The 17,931-nt window shown below is 43.0% G+C and overlaps 1 protein-coding gene across 4 annotated transcripts in view; it reads right to left on the bottom strand.

Moving 5' to 3' along the window:
- The window catches only part of KCNS3 (potassium voltage-gated channel modifier subfamily S member 3), an 84,835-nt gene that overhangs the window by 32,226 nt on the left and 34,678 nt on the right, over positions 1–17,931 (bottom strand). For 2 of the 4 annotated variants that reach the window (XM_081591217.1, XM_081591216.1), the window contains one exon: positions 5,765–7,765. The exons of 1 other annotated variant lie outside the window; for it this stretch is intronic. In XM_081591217.1, the coding sequence (XP_081447343.1) occupies positions 6,231–7,706 (1,476 nt within the window). In that variant the 5' untranslated portion in view covers positions 7,707–7,765 and the 3' untranslated portion in view covers positions 5,765–6,230. Of the gene's footprint in view, positions 1–5,764; positions 7,766–8,268; positions 8,530–9,459; positions 9,518–11,941; positions 12,310–17,931 lie in introns of those variants that run through there. One more of the 4 variants, XM_081591218.1, reaches the window with a different exon arrangement.

The following is a 17,931-nucleotide window of genomic DNA, read 5'->3' as shown; positions in this document are numbered from 1 at the left end:
TTTTAGCCTCTTTTAGACTCAGTTCAAATTTCTGGCCTCCAGAACTGGGACAGAATCAATTTCTATTGTTTTAAGTCACCCAGTTGGTGATGATTTGTCACAGCAGCCTCAGGAAACTATCACTCTTGAGAAAGTCATTTAAGCTCTCTACTAAAATACCTTCCTTCATTTGACTGTTGTTCAAATTGAATAACACCTAATAAATATTTTATCTTCTTATCTTCCTGCGAAAAAACTGAGTTAAGTTTTCAAAACTGGGATTCTTTAGAGAACTCAGGATGAGTTTAGATATTTTTAAGAAGAGAACTCAGGATGGAAACTGAATAGCTCAGACACAGACATTCCTTATTCAGGAGCAGCTGTAGTTGGTTCCACCTTTAGGGAGAGTGAAACAAGGATGAAAGAACTTGAAACTGCTGTTGGCAAGTGTTGAAAGTGTTAGTTGCTCACTCTTTCGCGACCCCATGGACTGTAGTCTGCCAGGCTCCTCTGTCCATGGGATTTCCCAGGCAACAATACTAGAGTGGGTAGCCATGCCCCTCTCTAGGGGATTTTCCTAACCCAGGGATCAACTTCAGGTCTCCTCCATTACAGGCAGATTCTTTACCATCATGTTGGCAACATTTAGCTATCAGTTCAGTTCAGTCGCTCAGTCGTGTCCGACTCTTTGCGACCCCATGAATTGCAGCACAATGTAACATTAAATGTAAGCTGTAAGGTGTGTTCGCTGAGCCTCTGGAGATTTTTAAATATGGAGGAAATAGTTGTGTGTCTCGGATAATTTGCAGGTCTAAGCAGAAATCACTTCAATTACTTCTTGAGGCTCCTTGCTTTCCTGTGACTCTTTTAGCCATGATTTGTCGAAATTCTTACCTGAACTAGGTGTTCAAAGATGCCAGGTAACTGGAAAGTAATGGCTCTGCAATATCTTCTAAGACTGTATCATTCAGAGTACTGAGAAATTATTTTTAAGTTTTCTAATGGCACGGCAATTGTGTTTAGAAAAAATTTATTCTTTTAAATATACTGAAATACTTATGGATTCAATGATATGACTGACAGTTGCTTCAAAATAACCTGGGGAGGAGAGGAAGTGAGTTGAGGAAGAGAAAATGTTTCAATAATAGCAGAAGCTGAATAGCAGGCTCATAATGCAGGAGACCCGGGTTCGATTCCCAGGTCAGGAAGATCCCCTGGAGAAGGAAATGGCAACCCACTCCAGCATTCTTGCCTGGAGAATCCCATGGACAGAGGAGCCTGGCAGGCTACAGTCCATGGGGTCCCAAGTGTCGGACATAACTTAGTGACTAAACTACTACTAGTATAGCTACATGATGGGCTTCCCAGGTGACCCGGGCATGCACTCAGTCGTGTCCGACTCTTTGCAACCCCATGGACTGTAGCCCACCAGGCTTCTCTGTCCATGGGATTCTCCAGACAAGAATACTGGAGTATTCATGCCCTCCTCCAGGGGATCTTCCTGACCCAGGGACCGAACGCCTGTCTCCTGCATTGGCAGGCAGGTTCTTTACCACTAACACTGCCTGGGAAGCCCCTCCTGATGCCCACTTCTTCCTGAAACTAGACATAGAGATGGGACCAGCCACAGGGTTTGCCTAAGAACTTGAGAAATTCCTTTTTGCTAACATGAGGCAAACCTTTAACCTTAAATTGAACCATATTGAAACTGCTATTATTCTAGGTCAAAATAATAGCATGAACCATCCCTTTCTGGACGTTAGGAAAACTTCTTCAACAACATCAATCAATCTCTATAAAATAGAACAGGGGTCTCAGAGCATGGAAGTCCCAAGGCAATGGCCCATCTTGATCCTCTAGATGGGGACAATACCAAGTGCCCCCAAAACTCTAAGTTAAATATCAGATCAACACAGGAGGATGAGCTCAGGCACATACAAAAGCAACTGTGACCAAATATTGCTGGCAACAACAAACAAACCAAAAAGAGGACAAGCAAGCAGAGACACAAAGTCTACCTATATGGGCATCGCTAAACCTCCACAGTAAAAAAAAGGAGGATCATTACAACTAAAGGCAGAAGAGCCTTTAACTAAAGAGGGGTGGTCAGCAGGGGTGGGGAAAGAAGCCCTGAAGGCAGAGATTAGCTATGTCTGTGACTGGGACCTGTCCTCAATCAGTTAAGTTTTTATCCCTAAGACTGAACTGAACTCACCACAATTTGAGACCAATGATCCCCAACAGAGGATGTCACCTCCTCCAGGAAGCCTTCCTTCTCTCTCTCACACACACATACACACACACACACATGCAAGTCAATGGATTTATCCATCTCTCTTCAGCCTTTTAAAGACTCCTTGAGGTCAATGACTGTGTCTCATTCTTATATTCTCAGTGCCTGCCCTGAGCACACACCCCAGTAAGCACTCAGGCCATGCTGAGTGGAGACACAAGAAACTAAGACTACTTCCAAAGGGGAAGGACTGGCAGGGAGGAAACCATGGCTGGTGGGATAGGTCCTTGGGTGCTCCAAGGACATTCCAAAGCAACATAGGAACTGCTGTTGAGAATGATACAACAAATCCACGGAAATGGAGGAAGTGGCTACAGCGTAGGGACAGAAGTTTGAAAGAATGAGAAGACAAAATTCTGCGAGGTGATCTGATCCCACTGGAACGAATGAACCCCAGTGGCTGGGATTGATCAACTCAGGGACAGGCAGTCTGAAAGAACTAGAAGACAAAATTCTGCGAGGTTGTCTGGTCCCACTGGAACGAATGAACCCCAGTGGTTGGGACTGATCAATTCCATGAGAAGCCATGCTGGTTAGGGCAGGTTGCCTGGCTTCCTCCTCTGCCCTCAGCACCCACTCCACCTCCAGAATCCCTATGCAGTGGGCATTCAGCCACTGACTCAGCTCCTCCCTCAAGAAGGAACCCCCATTGCACCACGTGAGGATGACCAACAGTGACCCAGTGCATCACATGAAAGCTGAGAGAGGCATAAACACAAGAAGGTCTGCAGCTCTGTCGCTAGAGCCTTAATGATGCGGCACAAATTTCAACTGAAGAGAATGTCAGGGACTGAGGTGAGGCTCTGGGAGAGAGAGTTCCAGCTGGCAAAGCCCACTACTCACTCCACACGCCATCACGTGCTCTGGCCAGCCACCCCTAGGAATTAACACACGATACCGGTGGAGATGGCTGGATAGTGTCACCGATTCAATGGACATGAACTTGGGCGAACTCTGGGAGATGGTAGGGGACAGGGAGGCCTGGCAAGCCGCAGTCCATGGGGTCGCAGAGTCAGACATGACCAAGCAACTGAACAACAACAGGCAGAAACACGAGTCTTTTACAGCTTGTAAGAACTCAAGAGTAAAAGGATCCAGAAAGCTCTTCTTAAGGACCCACTAATTGGGAGATGCTCTGGATTCTTATAGAACCATAAGTTTCCCACTGAGTCCACAACTCAGGATCAGGGAAAGACCCTCAGAGGATGCTCCAGCTTCTAGAAAACCCTGCTCTGTCAACAACTGTGTCAGCTTTGTGAGTCGGGAGGAGGAAGGTACATATGCCAGTATTTTCCCTTTCTACTCACGTACTGGAAAAATCAACATCTGACAGAGTTTGTTGCTTTTTGCCTCTTCAGATGCACATGGCCCTGACGCATCCTTAAATCCACTCCTGAACCCAGCGCAGCAGGAGGCAGTGCAGTGCAGGGTTCAAGGGACAGGCTCCAGAATATGGCTCCCAGGATTCTGAGCCCAAGCCTGTTACTTGCCATGAGAACTCGAGCCATTTTCCTATGACCTGTGTCCTCATTTTTTAATTGTGGTAAAAGTCACATAACAGAAAATATGCTATTTTAACCACATTTAACTGTACAGTAGCACTAAACACATTCACATGATTGTGTAATTCTCACCATCACTCATCTCCTGAACTTTTCCTACACTGAAATTCTGTCCCTATTAAAACACTCACTCCCTACCCCCTCCCTGCTCTCCCCCATACCCCAGACCCGACATTAATCAAACCTTGCTGCTAGGGATGTTGTAAGGAATAAATGAGATTATATAGGTAAAGCCTTTACATAGTAGCTTATTATTATTATTGCCATTGCTGTTTATTACCACTACTATTGCTATTGCTATGACTACTGCTATTACTTAGAGAAGGAAATGGCAACCCACTCCAGTATTCTTGCCTGGAAAATCCCACGGACAGAGGAGCCTCTTAGGCTGCAATCCATGGGGTTGCAAAGAGTTGGACACGACTGAGCAACTTCACTTTCACTGCTATTACTATTACTATTTAAGCAGTCTTCAATTACTTCATTACTATTTGGGAAGTCTTAAATAAAACTGGGTTCCAAATCCTATTGTCATGCCTCAAAGTCAACATAATTATGCCAACATCAAAGGCATTTGGGGAAAAAAAAACATTTCTTCAAATGGGCAGGCCCCATGGACCCAGCAGGCTCCTCTGTCCATGGATTTCTCCAGGCAAGAATACTGGAGTGAGTAGCCTTTCCCTTCTCCAAGGGATCTTCCCAACCCAGGGATCAAACCTGGGTCTTCTGCATTGCAGGTGGATTCTTTACCAACTAAGCCACCAGGGAAGTCCCAGGAGATGACACACATACATGTAATAAGCCTCCAGATTTAAAAGTGACTATAAACCCTGTTAGTTGCAACCATCTCAAAAGTCAAGGAAACAGCAGGAGTGGTGAGTCAAAAAATTACCTTCATCAAATAACCTAGAGAGAACAACCTTCTTTCAACAAAACGCATCTGCAAACCTAAAAAGTTGGATCATAAATCCATGCAGCTTCTCCACTTAGAAGATCTCATGGAAAGAACCCAGTCCGACAGCATGAGTTAGAGTCGCCATTGGTGGTGCTTACTCAGTTGTGTCCAACTCTGCAACCGCATGGACTGTAGCCCACCAGGCCCTTTTGTCCCTGGGGATTCTCCAGGCAAGAATACTGGAGTGGGTTGCCATGCCCTCCTCCAGGGGATCTTCCCAACCCAGGGATCAAACCCAGGTCTCCCTCATTGCAGGCAGAATCTTTACCATCTGAGGCACCAGGGAAGCTATACATCTCCAAAATTAAGATTTTAGCTACATTCTCTCCACATTGGATAGAACTGCTGTCATCGCTCTGGAAATGAGTATGTATTAATATGTCTTCTCCCATTATGAAGAGTAGAAACATAAGAGGTGGACATGACTGCCTCTCAGGCTATTTTTAAATGTTGGCTCATTTCACAGCTGCTGGCATAGCCGTGTTCAGTGATTTAAGTCTCACTCCTCTGGCCACAGTGAGTCACATCTGTGGGTTTGTACAGCATTTCTCTTTCCTTCCACTCACTGAATGCTATCTCTGTTTGTGAGTGTGTAAGTTTACTCTGCTCCACAATTTTCAGGTGATGAGGTTTTATTCTAGCAGTTAAAAATTAGAAAATAAATACTAGAAACATATCTGTAGGGGCACATGTTTCACGCACATATACCAATTTGAGTATGTCCTAAACGTGTACATGCATAATCAGGTTACACTGGAAAGTGTGGTTTAATCATGAACATGACCCTTCCAAGTGCCAACCTCCACCAGCTCTATGGAACAGAAGAACTAGCCCACTGATGATGTATATCCAAAATTCAAAAACATACAGAAAGGGCTCTTGATGTGCTAAAAAGAGCATTTTCCCTCCCAAGTTGATTGTGAACGTATTGAAATATAGTTACTTTATACAAAAACATACCACCAAGACATTCTCTGTACTGAATTAGGCAATTTATTAGGCTCCTATTGTCCATGTCTAGAACGTGAACACGGATTGACATGCACTGTCTCATTTTGTGGATCTTACATGCATGTAGCCTCCAGCTGGGCCTTTGATTCTACTTGTCAGTTAGCTCAATGTGAGTAAATGATAAACAAAGAATGATACAGAAGCCGTAGCAAGAAATCCCACCCAATACCATATACCATAATTTTTTTTTGCAAAATCAAAATCATATCACAACTCTCTTGTAAAAAATAAATTTCAGAGCAAGGCATTTCATTTGCCTCACTGAGAAAAATAAAGACGTTTCTATCATTTCAGAGCAATGAAATGTCCAACTATGGCTGAAGAGTACACCCTGAGAAGTAAATGATTTTAACGAACCCATTGAGGTTGATAAAGCTGTGTTAACCTAACATTGGGAAGGGACACAAGGTCCAGGCACAAAGGTCCCTGCTCACGTTGGGTGGCCATTCTCCAAGGATGCTGTGTTATAAACATCCTCGTTGTCTTCAATGCTTGAAGCGTCTGTGGAGTCGGGGTCGCTCACCACGATTCCCACCGAAGAGAGACTGGTGATGAAGGCGTGCATCCGCTGAGCGTAAATGTCTCTAATGTTAAAGTAAGGGAGCTCCTGACACTTCTCTGGAGGGTCCTCACTACACTGGTCCACATCAATGTCCTTTTGCTTCTGGTAGTACTTGGAGAACTTGTTAAAGATAATGGTGATGGGAAGGGCCACCACCAAGATGCCACAGATGATGCACGTGCTGGCGATCAGCTTTCCCACCAAGGTGACCGGGTGGGTGTCTCCATAGCCCACGGTCGTCATGCTGATGGTGGCCCACCACCAGCAGACGGGGATGCTGGTGAGGCTGGAGGTGTGGTCGTCTTTCTCCACAGAGTAGATAAGCACAGAAAAGATGGAGATGCCCACGGACAGGAAGAGAAGCAACAGGCCAACCTCTTGGTAGCTATGCCTCAGTGTGGCACCAAGAGACCGAAGTCCCACCGAGTGCCGGGCAAGCTTGAGAATTCGGAAAATCCTCATGAGTCTGAGGATCTGGACCACTTTGCCCATGTTCTCGATGTCCTCGCTCTCTTCCTCCTTGGTGTCTACAGCCAACGTGGCATAAAAGGGAACTATGGACACGAAGTCAATTATGTTCAGAGGGTTCTTCCAGAATTTCTTTTGACAGGGAGCGGTAACCAGCCGGATGGCCAGCTCGCCCGTGAACCAGGCGATGCACGCGATCTCCACGCCTTCCAGCACGGGGTCGTCCACCTCCCCGTCCTCGTTCTGGAACTCCGACATGCTGTGGACACACATGGCCACGATGGAGGCCAGCACTACGCTCAGGGAGGAGATGGCGATGAGCTTGGCCGACAGGCAGTAGGCTGGGTTCTCCATCCGGATCCAGATCTTCTTTCGGAGCTGGCCGAATCGCAGTTTGTCAAACTTCTCCAGCTCCTTCTCGAACAGAGACGACTCTTCAAAGGAGGAGTCGGTACTCACATCGTTGCTCTTCTGGTCCCAGTCCTTCTCATGGTTCTCCTCCTTGCGCTCCTGGTAGCGGTTACTGCAGCAGGAATCCAGGAAGAGCTCGTTGATGCCCCAGTACTCAATCTCCTGGCAGAACGAGAACACACACAGCTCCTCCATGACGTGCAGCTTCCCCGTGTAATAGAAGTTCAAGACGTATCTGAACAGCGAGGGGTTGCGATCAAAGTAGTACTCTTTATCGGCCACGCTGTAGTCATCGCACAGTTCCAGGATGGCCTCTTCCGAGTGGCAGCTGAGCAGCTTCCCGAGTCTGGTGTGAGGGAAGCGCAGGAGGGTGCTCTGGTCGACCGTCTGCTTAAAGCCCCCCACGTTCAAGTTGACAAGTTCCTCGTCTGGTCCAGGGCGATGGAAAAACTCACCAAACACCATGGTGGATCCAAGCGGTGGAGAGCTGGCTGGGAAGGGAGACGAGGGAGTTCACGCTGGCCCTGGAAGGAACACAAGACGGCATGAGCCCTGTTCCGAGCAGCCGTGCCAAACTTATTTTTAATCTGCCCTTTCCAGGATGATGGACTACATTAAAACTAAAAACAGAGGGACTTTCCTGGCGATCCAGGGGTTGGGACAACACACCTCCAGTGCAGGGGCTGCGGATTCAATCCCTGGTCGGGGAACTGAGATCCCACGTGCCATGTGACTGGACCAGAAAAAATAAATAAATGAAACAAAAGTCATCCTATAAAGACTACATACCATTAAAAAAAGAAGGCAAAACTGAAAACAGAATAAAAAAGAATATACTATCCCCTTTTGACTAGAAGAAATTCAACATAAAATAGGTTTTTGGTTTTTTAAAAATGGGTTTATATATCCATTTTTTGGAAAAGACTACCATATAATTTTTATGAATTCCCAATTCCTATTTCTCTATTTTTGAAGCATTCATAATAACATGCCATACCCCAAAAGCAATGCATTTGAGATCACTTACACATACAAGCATCACCAGCCTCAAGCACAAGGCTTCCTCATTTGGAAATGCTCAGTTCAGATGTGGCAGGCTATTTGCTGCCTGGCTTGTAGCTCATCTCTCCTGGTCCCTAGGGCTTGGTCAAGTACCCTCAGGAACAGCTCTCTGCTCTGCACCTCGTACACAAGCCACACATCACTGGAGCTCAGATCAGATCTTACAAAAGATGTAGTTTCCTCTTATGCTCCCATGTTTCACTCCTTTTAGAGAAAGCTCTAGTCCCTATATTTGGATGTGGACAATCAAGAGGATATAATTACCTCCTTGTCCATTAGTATCTTAAAGATACAGTTACACTTCATGGGATGGGGTTTCAGGTACATCCACAAGGGAAGAAAGTGACTTAGGGAAACCTTTTTATGTTAATTGCAGTATCAATTTCCTGATACAGCTACACTCCTCTGCAATCTCCCTCCTCCCTTCACAAACAGTCTCCTACACACTCCCAATCTTGGATACTCAAGTCTATACTGGCCCAGCATATACAGGCTATTTTAGTCTTGACTCTAACCAAGATGTACCAAAACTGTTTCTCAGAGAGAAAATAATAGGTTTTGAGCATCATCCAATATAATGATGCTTCCTCAGAGCTGATGATGCAAATAAAAGAAAGGTAGGAGGTTGTTGTATACTGAGTTCCAACCAAGTGCTAATAAATTTTTGCATATATCATGTGATCTCATCCTTTCAATACTATACAGTAGGCGTATAGGAAAATAAACACTCAGAGAAGTTAAGTCCAAGATCACAAGATAAGCAAATGGTAAAGCCATGATTTAAACCCAGGTTGATAAACTCCAAAGCCCATGCTATGTCCGCTACACACATATCCCTCCCATCTCTTTCTGGTTTTTTTTCCTTATTATAATCCAATAACCCAATAAAGGTAGTAGTATTATGACCAAAGTGAGTCAAGCATCCTTGGGGTTACTGGGGAACCACCAATGACCTCTGTCTGGAGAAGCTTCATAGCAGAGGTTCTATTTAGGTAAATGTTAAAGGTTTAAGCAGAGCTGAGCAATGAAGGCAAAGGACATTCCCAACACTCGGCATCAAAAGGTGGGGACAAGTCAGACTGTAAAGAGAATTGTGAATCAATCTAAAGAGTCTAGACATGGGGCTTTCCTGGTGGTCCAGTGGCTAAGACTTCACCTTCCGATGCAGGTTGTGCAGGCTGGATCCCTGGTTGAGGAGCTAAGATCCCACATGCCTTGTGACAAGAAAAAACAAAACATAAAAGAGAAGCAATACTGTAACAAAACTTAAGACTTTTTAAATGGTCCACATCAAAAAAATATCTTTTTTAAAAAATAAATAAAATAGAGAGTCTGGACTTGATCCTGTAGGTAAGACTGCTAAATCACCTTAATCAATAAGTGGACGTGGCTGTATTTGTGACTATAACTTAGAAAAAACCTACTGACAGCAGGATAGAAGACTGTTGGCAGGAATGACGGGGGCCAAGGAGATAGGGTTACAACAGAACAGGTGAGAGGATGCAAACTCATACAGCAGTGGCATGTATAAAGAGGAGGTGACAAATTCAAGAAGTTTATAGCTGTGAAAGTGCTGCACTCAATATGCCAGCAAATTTGGAAAACTCAGCAGTGGCCACAGAACTGGAAAAAGGTCAGTTTTCATTCCAATCCCTAAGAAAGGCAATGCCAAAGAATGTTCAAATTACCATAAAACTGCACTCACTTCACATGCTAGCAAGGTAATGCTCAAAATTCTCCAAGCTAGGCTTCAGTAGCATATGAACATAGAACTTCCAGATGTTCAAGCTGGATTTAGAAAAGGCAAGAGGAATCAGAGATCAAATTGCCAACATCCACTGGATCATAGAAAAAGCAAGGGAATCCCAAAAAACATCTACTTCTGCTTCATTTACTATGCTAAAGTCTTTGACTGTGTGGATCACAACAAACTGTGGAAAATTCTTAAAGAGATGGGAATACCAGATCACCTTACCTGCCCTCCTGCGAAACCTGTATGCAGGACAAGAAGGAACAGTTAGAACTGGACAAGGAACAATGGACTAGTTCAAAACTGTGAAAGGAGCATATCAATGCTGTATATTGTCACTCTGCTTATTTAACTTATATGCAGAGTACATCATACGAAATGATAGGCTGGATGACTCACAAACTGGAATCAAGACTGCCAAGAGAAATATCAATAACCTCAGACATGCAGATGATACCACTTTAATGGCAGAAAGTGAAGAGGAACTAAAGAGCCTCTTGATGAAGGTGAAAGAGGAGAGTGAAAAAGCTGGCTTAAAACTCAACATTCAAAAAACTAAGATCATAGCATTCAGTCCCATCACTTCATGGCAAATAGAAGGGTAAAAAGTGGAAACAGTGACAGATTTTATCTTCCTGGGCTCCAAAATCACTGCAGATGGTGACCATAGCCACAAAATTAAAAGGCACTTGCTTCTTTCAAGAAAAGCTATGATAAACCTAGACAGGGTATTAAGAAGCAGAGATATCACTTTGCCAATAAAGGGCCATATAGTCAAAGCTATGGTTTTTCCAGTAGTCATATATGGATGTGAGAGTTGGAGCATAAAGAAAGTTGATCGCCGAAGAATTGATGCTTTTGAATTGTGGTGCTGGAGAAGATTTGAGAGTCCCTTGGAGAGCAAGGAGATCAAACCAGTCAATCCTAAAGGAAATCAATTCATTGGAAGGACTGATGCTGAAGCTCCAATACTTTGGCCATCTGATGTGAAGGGCTGACTCATCAGAAAAGACCTTGATGATGGGAAAGATTGAAGGCAGGAGGAGAAGGGGGTGACAGAGGATGAGATGGTTGGATGGCATCACCGACTCAATGGATATGAGTTTGAGCAAGCTCTGGGAGATAGTGAAGGACAGGGAAGGCTGGCACGCTGAAGTTCATGGGATTGCAAAGAGTCGAACACGACTTAGTGACTGAACAACAAATAATGTAGAATCAAGAGGACTTGGTCACTGATTGGAAGGAAAAGATAAGGAAGAAGAAAGTCAAAAGGAAGATGTGTTTTCTACTCTGCACAACCGGATAACATCATTAGAGGAAACATAAAGGTCAGGTAGGAATTTCTTGTCCACATGTTTACAAAGACAAAGCTGTCAGCGAGACAAGAGATTCCACCTCTGAAAAGGACACTCCAGAGAACACAGCCTGAAAACACAGCCCTCTGCCATCCACCCTAGGAGGATGCTCACTGTGAGAGAGAATATAAGGCTATTTGCTCCATTTGCTCTAGACACACCAGCACTGACAATATTCCCATGAAATCAGAGACCACAGCCTGGCATAGCAAAACACTTCACAGATGTGCTGACCTCTATAAAAGACATGATTTTTTCCTGCCTCAGCTTTCTATTTTTAGTTAGAGATCTTCTTTGAAGGGCCTAAATCAGAGCTCATGGCCTGGTCCAAATATTTATGGAACCTCAGATCTCTGAAAGCAGGCTTATGTTCATGACAAGTACAAGAGTAAAATGTTCCAAGGAACGAGTTTTAGCTAAGCTAGCATTAAGGCTTTCATGGACATTTTCTTCTGGTGTATTATTTTTTATCTCCTTAGCTTTCCCGGAAACCCACAATAGTTGAAAGCCACTGTCTCCCTTCATGATACAACCTGCTGAAGTGAGTCTCATGATCAGAGAGTGTGCCATCCATTTCCCAACTGTTCCAAAATCACTTTTCCAAAGAACGTTGTTATCAACCATAATAGCCGTCTTCCTGTTCTGTCCTCCTTGCTTTGTATTCACTCTATGCCAGTAAAAAAGAGCCTGTTCTGAGGTCTACTCATTCCACAAAAAGTGTTAGTCGCTCAGTCATGTCCAGCTCTTTTCAACCCCATGGACTACAGCCCACCAGGCTCCTCTGTCCATGGAATTCTCCAGGCAAGAATACTGGAGTGGGTTGCCATTCCCTCCTCCAGGGGAATCTTCCCAACCCAGGGATCAAACCTGGGTCTCCTGCTTGGCAGGGAGATTCTTTACCACCTGAGCCACCAGGGAAGCCCTCATTCCACAAAGCCTAATCACAATAGCAATACACATCATAAAACCAGGGATCTGGCATTATGGGACTTTTAGAGGAGAGAAAAAAGAAAGCATCTCTATATCAGATCAAATGCTTCAGCTCAGAGGACAAGATGAGATTCTCCACATCATGGCTGCCAGAGTACACTGTTGGTTTCCTTGGCTGGGTCTGGCCCACAGCAGCCCATGGAGAGCAGGGAAGAAGAAGACCTCACCTTTATAGACTGTAGCAAGGTTTCCTTACATGAAGCTAGTCCCTGGCCAATTACACTCAGTCCTTATATCATCTGCTCCTCACTATTACCTTGAGATTTTGCAGGTGAGGAAGCAGGGTTAGAAGAGATGGGCATCACACAACTATTAAGGGTTAGAGCAAAACTCAAGCCAGGGCTCCCTATGTCAGCCGCTCTGCTCTGCAGTCTGCTGGCTCACCCACTCAAAGAAGTAAGTAAGAAAAGCAATAATGAACATCGTTATTTGCAAGACTGCTATATTCAGGCCAGCATTTAACAGCATCATTCATTCCCATTTAGAAAATACTATGTGTCAAAGGTATATTTATATATATATTTAATATATACTTTTAGTATATATCTTATATATAATTATCTTATATATATTTTATACATGAAGCTACACATAAATGTACATGTAAACAGATGTATATAATATACATACAGTGTGAACCATATTTAGAGAGAGAATTATACACGTACTAAATAAAGATTTGGGTCAATTCCTCTATAAGTGAGACAAATCTCTTTAATTTTGACTAAAAATACAAAAAATAGCTTTGATTATATAAAAGTAAAATTTTGGTATGGAAAACCATGCCATAAGCAATGTTAAAAAAAAATTTGCCACTTATATCACAGACAAGTGGTTAATATACCTAGCATATAAAAGGCTTTAGACAGAGAAGAAAAAGAGAAAAACAATATAGAAAAATGGGCCAGATATGAATAGACAGTTTACAAAAAAAAAATGTCAGTGGGTCTTAAAACAGGGAAACAATGTTCTACCTTGCTTGTAGTAAGATAAATGCACATTAAAATTATGGAGCAGTATCATTTCTAATGGGCTTCCCAGGTGGTTCAGTGGTAAAGAATTCACCTGCCAAGCAGGAGACGTGAGTTCGATCCCTGGGTCGGGAAGATCCCCTGAAGAATGAAATGGCAACCCACTCCAGTATTCTTGCCTGGGAAATCCCATGGACAGAGGAGCCTCGAGGGCTTCAGACCATGGGATCACAAAGAGTCAGACATGACTTAGCGACTAAACAACAACAAATCATATCTAATACCAAAATGGGAAAAAAATACAAAAATTGAGCTACATACTCTATTACTGAGTATGTGGGGAAGCAGGCACTTTTGCACACTGCAATTTGGAAAACAAAATGAAGGGCAACTCTTATGAAGGGGAATTTGGAAATACTGAGCAAAACTGCCCACAAATTAGGAGAAAATATTGCAAGTTATTGGGCTTCCCTGGGGCTCAGATGGTAAAGAATCTGCCTCCAATGCAGGAGACATGAGTTCAATCCCTGGGTCAGGAAGATCCCCTGGAGAAGGGAATGGCAACCCACTCCAGAATTCTTAGCCTGGAGAATCCCATGGACAGAGGAGACTGGTGTTCCATGAGGTCACAAAGAGTCAGACACAACTGAGTGGCTAACACTTGACTTGATAGATCTAATCTAGACCTATCTAATCCTAGATAGGTCTAGAATCCAGAATAGATTTAAAAAATAAAAAACTCATACAACTCAACAGCAAAAAGACAAATGGGCAAAGGATTTTATAGACATTTCTTCAAAGATATATAAATGGCCAAAAAATACATGAAAAGATGCTCACAGGTCACTAGGAAACACAAGTCAGAGTCACAATGAAATACCATTTCACACAACTAGGATGGATATAACCAAAAAGTAATAATAGTACAAGTCTTATGCTATAACACAGTAAGTGTCTGTGACGATGCAGAGAAATCAGAACCTTCAAGCATAATGAGTAGTAATGGAAAATGGTGTGACCAATTTGGAAAACAGTGAAGGAATGATAAAATTAAAATCTCACCATTGGGCCACTCATAATAAAGTAACAGATCTGAGTGTGCTCATAAACAGCTACTAAAACCCAGTTAAAAAACAAATAAGGAACTCCACAATGGTTAGTTCAGAGAACAATACCTGAACTCACTGTTCAAGCCAGTGTAACAAAAAGAGACAAGACAGAATGTGCCTCCTGATGGAAACACATACACAATTCTGAACTATCCTAGACAAAAAATAAAATAAGACATAAATTTGATGTAGCTCTAGGTCTAACAGTTAAAATCAAATAGGGTATTTCAGAGGAACATGTTCAAAGACACTATAGGGATGCAATCAGCAAAAACCAGACTGTGGGAAATTATACAGGACAAATGATGGATCAAATAAATGACACATCAAATAGATTTAGTGTGTGGCTTTGTGTGGATACTGATTCAAGCTAGCCAAATGCTTTCAAAAATATATATATGAAAATCAGGAGTATCTGAACACTAAACTAGACACTTGATAATGTAAAATTACAATTGTTCAATTTTTCAATGTGCTAATGGTATTGTAATTATGCTCTAAAAAACCCTTTATCTTTTGGAAATATATGCTAAGATTTTATGGATAAAATTTTACTGCATTGAGAATTTACTTCAAAATAATTCATTGGTGTGGGGTTGGGAGGACAGGGAGGAGTCACTGATCATACAAGATGGCTATGAATTAATAATTACGACAATTATTTTAGCTGAGTGACAGGTACAGAGGAATTTAATGAATTATTCTCTTTTTTTGTACACATTAAAATTCTCCATCAAAAAATGTTTTAATAAAAATCTACTAAGCATCTTGTGTGGCTATGCACTGTGATACATGTTTTCATATACATTATTGTGCACCCTTTAATTCCCAGCAACTAACGTAGTACCTCAGTATAAGCAATGAGTAATTATCATTGAATGAATGACTTCATTTAATTCTCCCGCAGTTCTAGCAGTAGATCTTATACCCCGTGTTGCAAATAGAGAAACCTGAGGCTCAGGATTTAGCCAACATTACACAGATTTATAGGGCAAACTTTTTCCACTATGCTTCAAACATTTAACTTTTTTAACTGGAAGGAGGAAGGTCTTTAACTGGTTGGTCTTCAATTTTATATATTTTATCAGTCAGCCTCAATAAAGAATGCTGTATACTCTGGTAGGGGATTTGGTACTAGCACGTAAAGGATACATGTGGTCTCCAATCAGGCACATCTATGTATACCAAAGGCATCTGGCCATGAGGTAGAAAACTCAAGTGCTATTTTCATTCTCTTCCTCAAGAGCTTCACTTCATTGCATCAATCCTCTGCCTACTATCAACACAAATCACTCATGGTGAGAACACCATATACTGTATTCAGCCCCTTGTGTCTCCTGGTGTTTGTAAGATTGAAAAGAAAGAAAAAAGATGTCAAAAATTCAAGATATTCTCTGGCAGCTTAAACTAAACACCACGTTGATCTACTTCTCTCCAAGTGGCATCCATAAAGCCTTTCCAAAGCCATTAACCTCTTACCGCTCTCTTTGCTTCATGCTCTCAAACTCACTTTATAAATGCTCTCAGAACTGTGTCTTTTAAAGGTTGACACATATCCATGCACACAAGTGCATGGGTGGCTTTGACAATGCACTTGATTCGCTCAAGAAAGTAAGAAAGGCATAACAAATACAAGTCACTTCTACTTGCTTTATTGGGCAGAACCACTCTTTAAAACCAATTCTATAAAAGTAAACAAACAAACAAACAAACAAAAAACCTAGATTCTTTTGTCCTTCCCACTTGTCCAAAATCTACATTAGTCCTATCATCGAGGGAGAAGAGGGGGCATCTTTCTGCATTAACACTGCCGTCTTTATGGAATAATCATCTGGAAAAGCTGTATTTCATTCTATTAACTTTCAAAGAAAAATCATATATGTTTTTTAAAAGGGTGCTGTGCTTAGTCAGTCAGTCATTTCTGACTCTGTATAACCTCATGGACTCTGGCCCACCAGGCTCTTCTGTCCATGGGAATTCTCCAGGCAAGAATACTGGAGCGGGTTGCCATGCCCTCCTCCATCTTCCCAACCCAGGGATCGAACCCTGGTCTCCTGCACTGCAGGTGGATTCTTTATCATCATGCTAAATTCTATTTCCAGCCATGCTGTGTGAGAATATTCCAAATAAAATGAAACAAATGTAAACAGAAGTGAAAATCTAAACCTCATCCACACCCAGGTATTGAGCATCCTCTCACCAGGAACCTTCCCTGGTGATGACCTTCTCCCAGAGCAAGCTCACCATGCACTGGGGTAGGTAGTGTGTAAGGAGAAGGAAATTAGAAGTCAGGGCTGGGTCACAGAGGGGCAGAAAGTATAATGAAGTGTCAGTGGCATTGCATGGTCCACCTTGACTGTGAATTTGGAAATGGAGATGCTAGTGGTCCTTGATTCAGATCTTTGTGGATCAGAGTGTCTTTTTACAGCACAATCCTGAGAAAGAAATAGCTCTTTATGAGACATCTAGGAGGACATGCCCAGAGCCAGTGTGCAGGCCATACAAAGCCTCAAAGAGCCTTCTAGATCTAAGTCTTTGTTTGTGGGGATCAGCATTTCCTGGGTATCCTGAGGCTTCTAAGTGGAGCCAATCCCCCCAGTAGCCTTCCAAACGGCTCTTCCCAGACCATGAGGAAGCCTAGATGTAAAGTGAGTCCTACTGGCCAAGCAGAGCAAGGAAACTCCCTCCTGGTCTCTTCCACATCCGTGTTCCAACAGCATTACGTGCAGCTGACAACACACCAGTGGCATAGGTCCCCGGTCACCCTTATTCAGAAGATTCATAACCCAAACCCAACTTTTAAATGTTGCACTGAAAGAAATGAACCCACCAGGTCCCCTTATCCATGCCGAACTATCAGAAGCACCTAAAGAAAAGAAGACAAGGTTAAGACTCTGAAAACTTGTGCCTGAAGTGCCACTTCCCATCTCTGTGACTTTGGATGGGAGGTTCTTGATCAATAAAAAATGATGTACACACTTTGATGATACGATAACAAACACAAAAGTCTTCTGAAAACACAAAGCATAAGATACATGTAAAACCTTATTTCAAAAATAAGAGATTAAGATAAGAGTCCCCTGGAGAAGGAAATGGCAACCCAATCCAGTATCCTTGCCTGGAAAATTCCATGGACAGAAGAGCCTGATAGGGCTGTAGTCCATGGGGTCACGAGACTGAGCACGCACATGTGAGGGGGGTGGAGGGACATGGGTTGGTAGCAATAAATAGGCAGAACTAAAAAAAAAAGATGAGTCTCCCTACCTCCTCGTTCCTGCCCCTACTTACTCCTTTCCCTCTCTTACCACCTCCATCTGGACAGTCATACTAGAGAGGTGCATATTTCCTCCGGATTCCATTTAGAATGGCTGACTCCCTCTGCAAACTCCAGGGATCCCTGTAACTCACCTAGCTCATCTCCAAGCCGGAGAGCTGCTTTAGAAGGCTAATTCA

The sequence above is a fragment of the Giraffa tippelskirchi genome, chromosome 4, assembly GCF_054371585.1.
Source record: "Giraffa tippelskirchi isolate mGirTip1 chromosome 4, T2T-mGirTip1v1.2.pri, whole genome shotgun sequence".
In the NCBI taxonomy this organism is placed as follows: Eukaryota; Metazoa; Chordata; class Mammalia; order Artiodactyla; family Giraffidae; genus Giraffa; species Giraffa tippelskirchi.
This window is presented reverse-complemented; position numbering and strand designations above follow the sequence as displayed.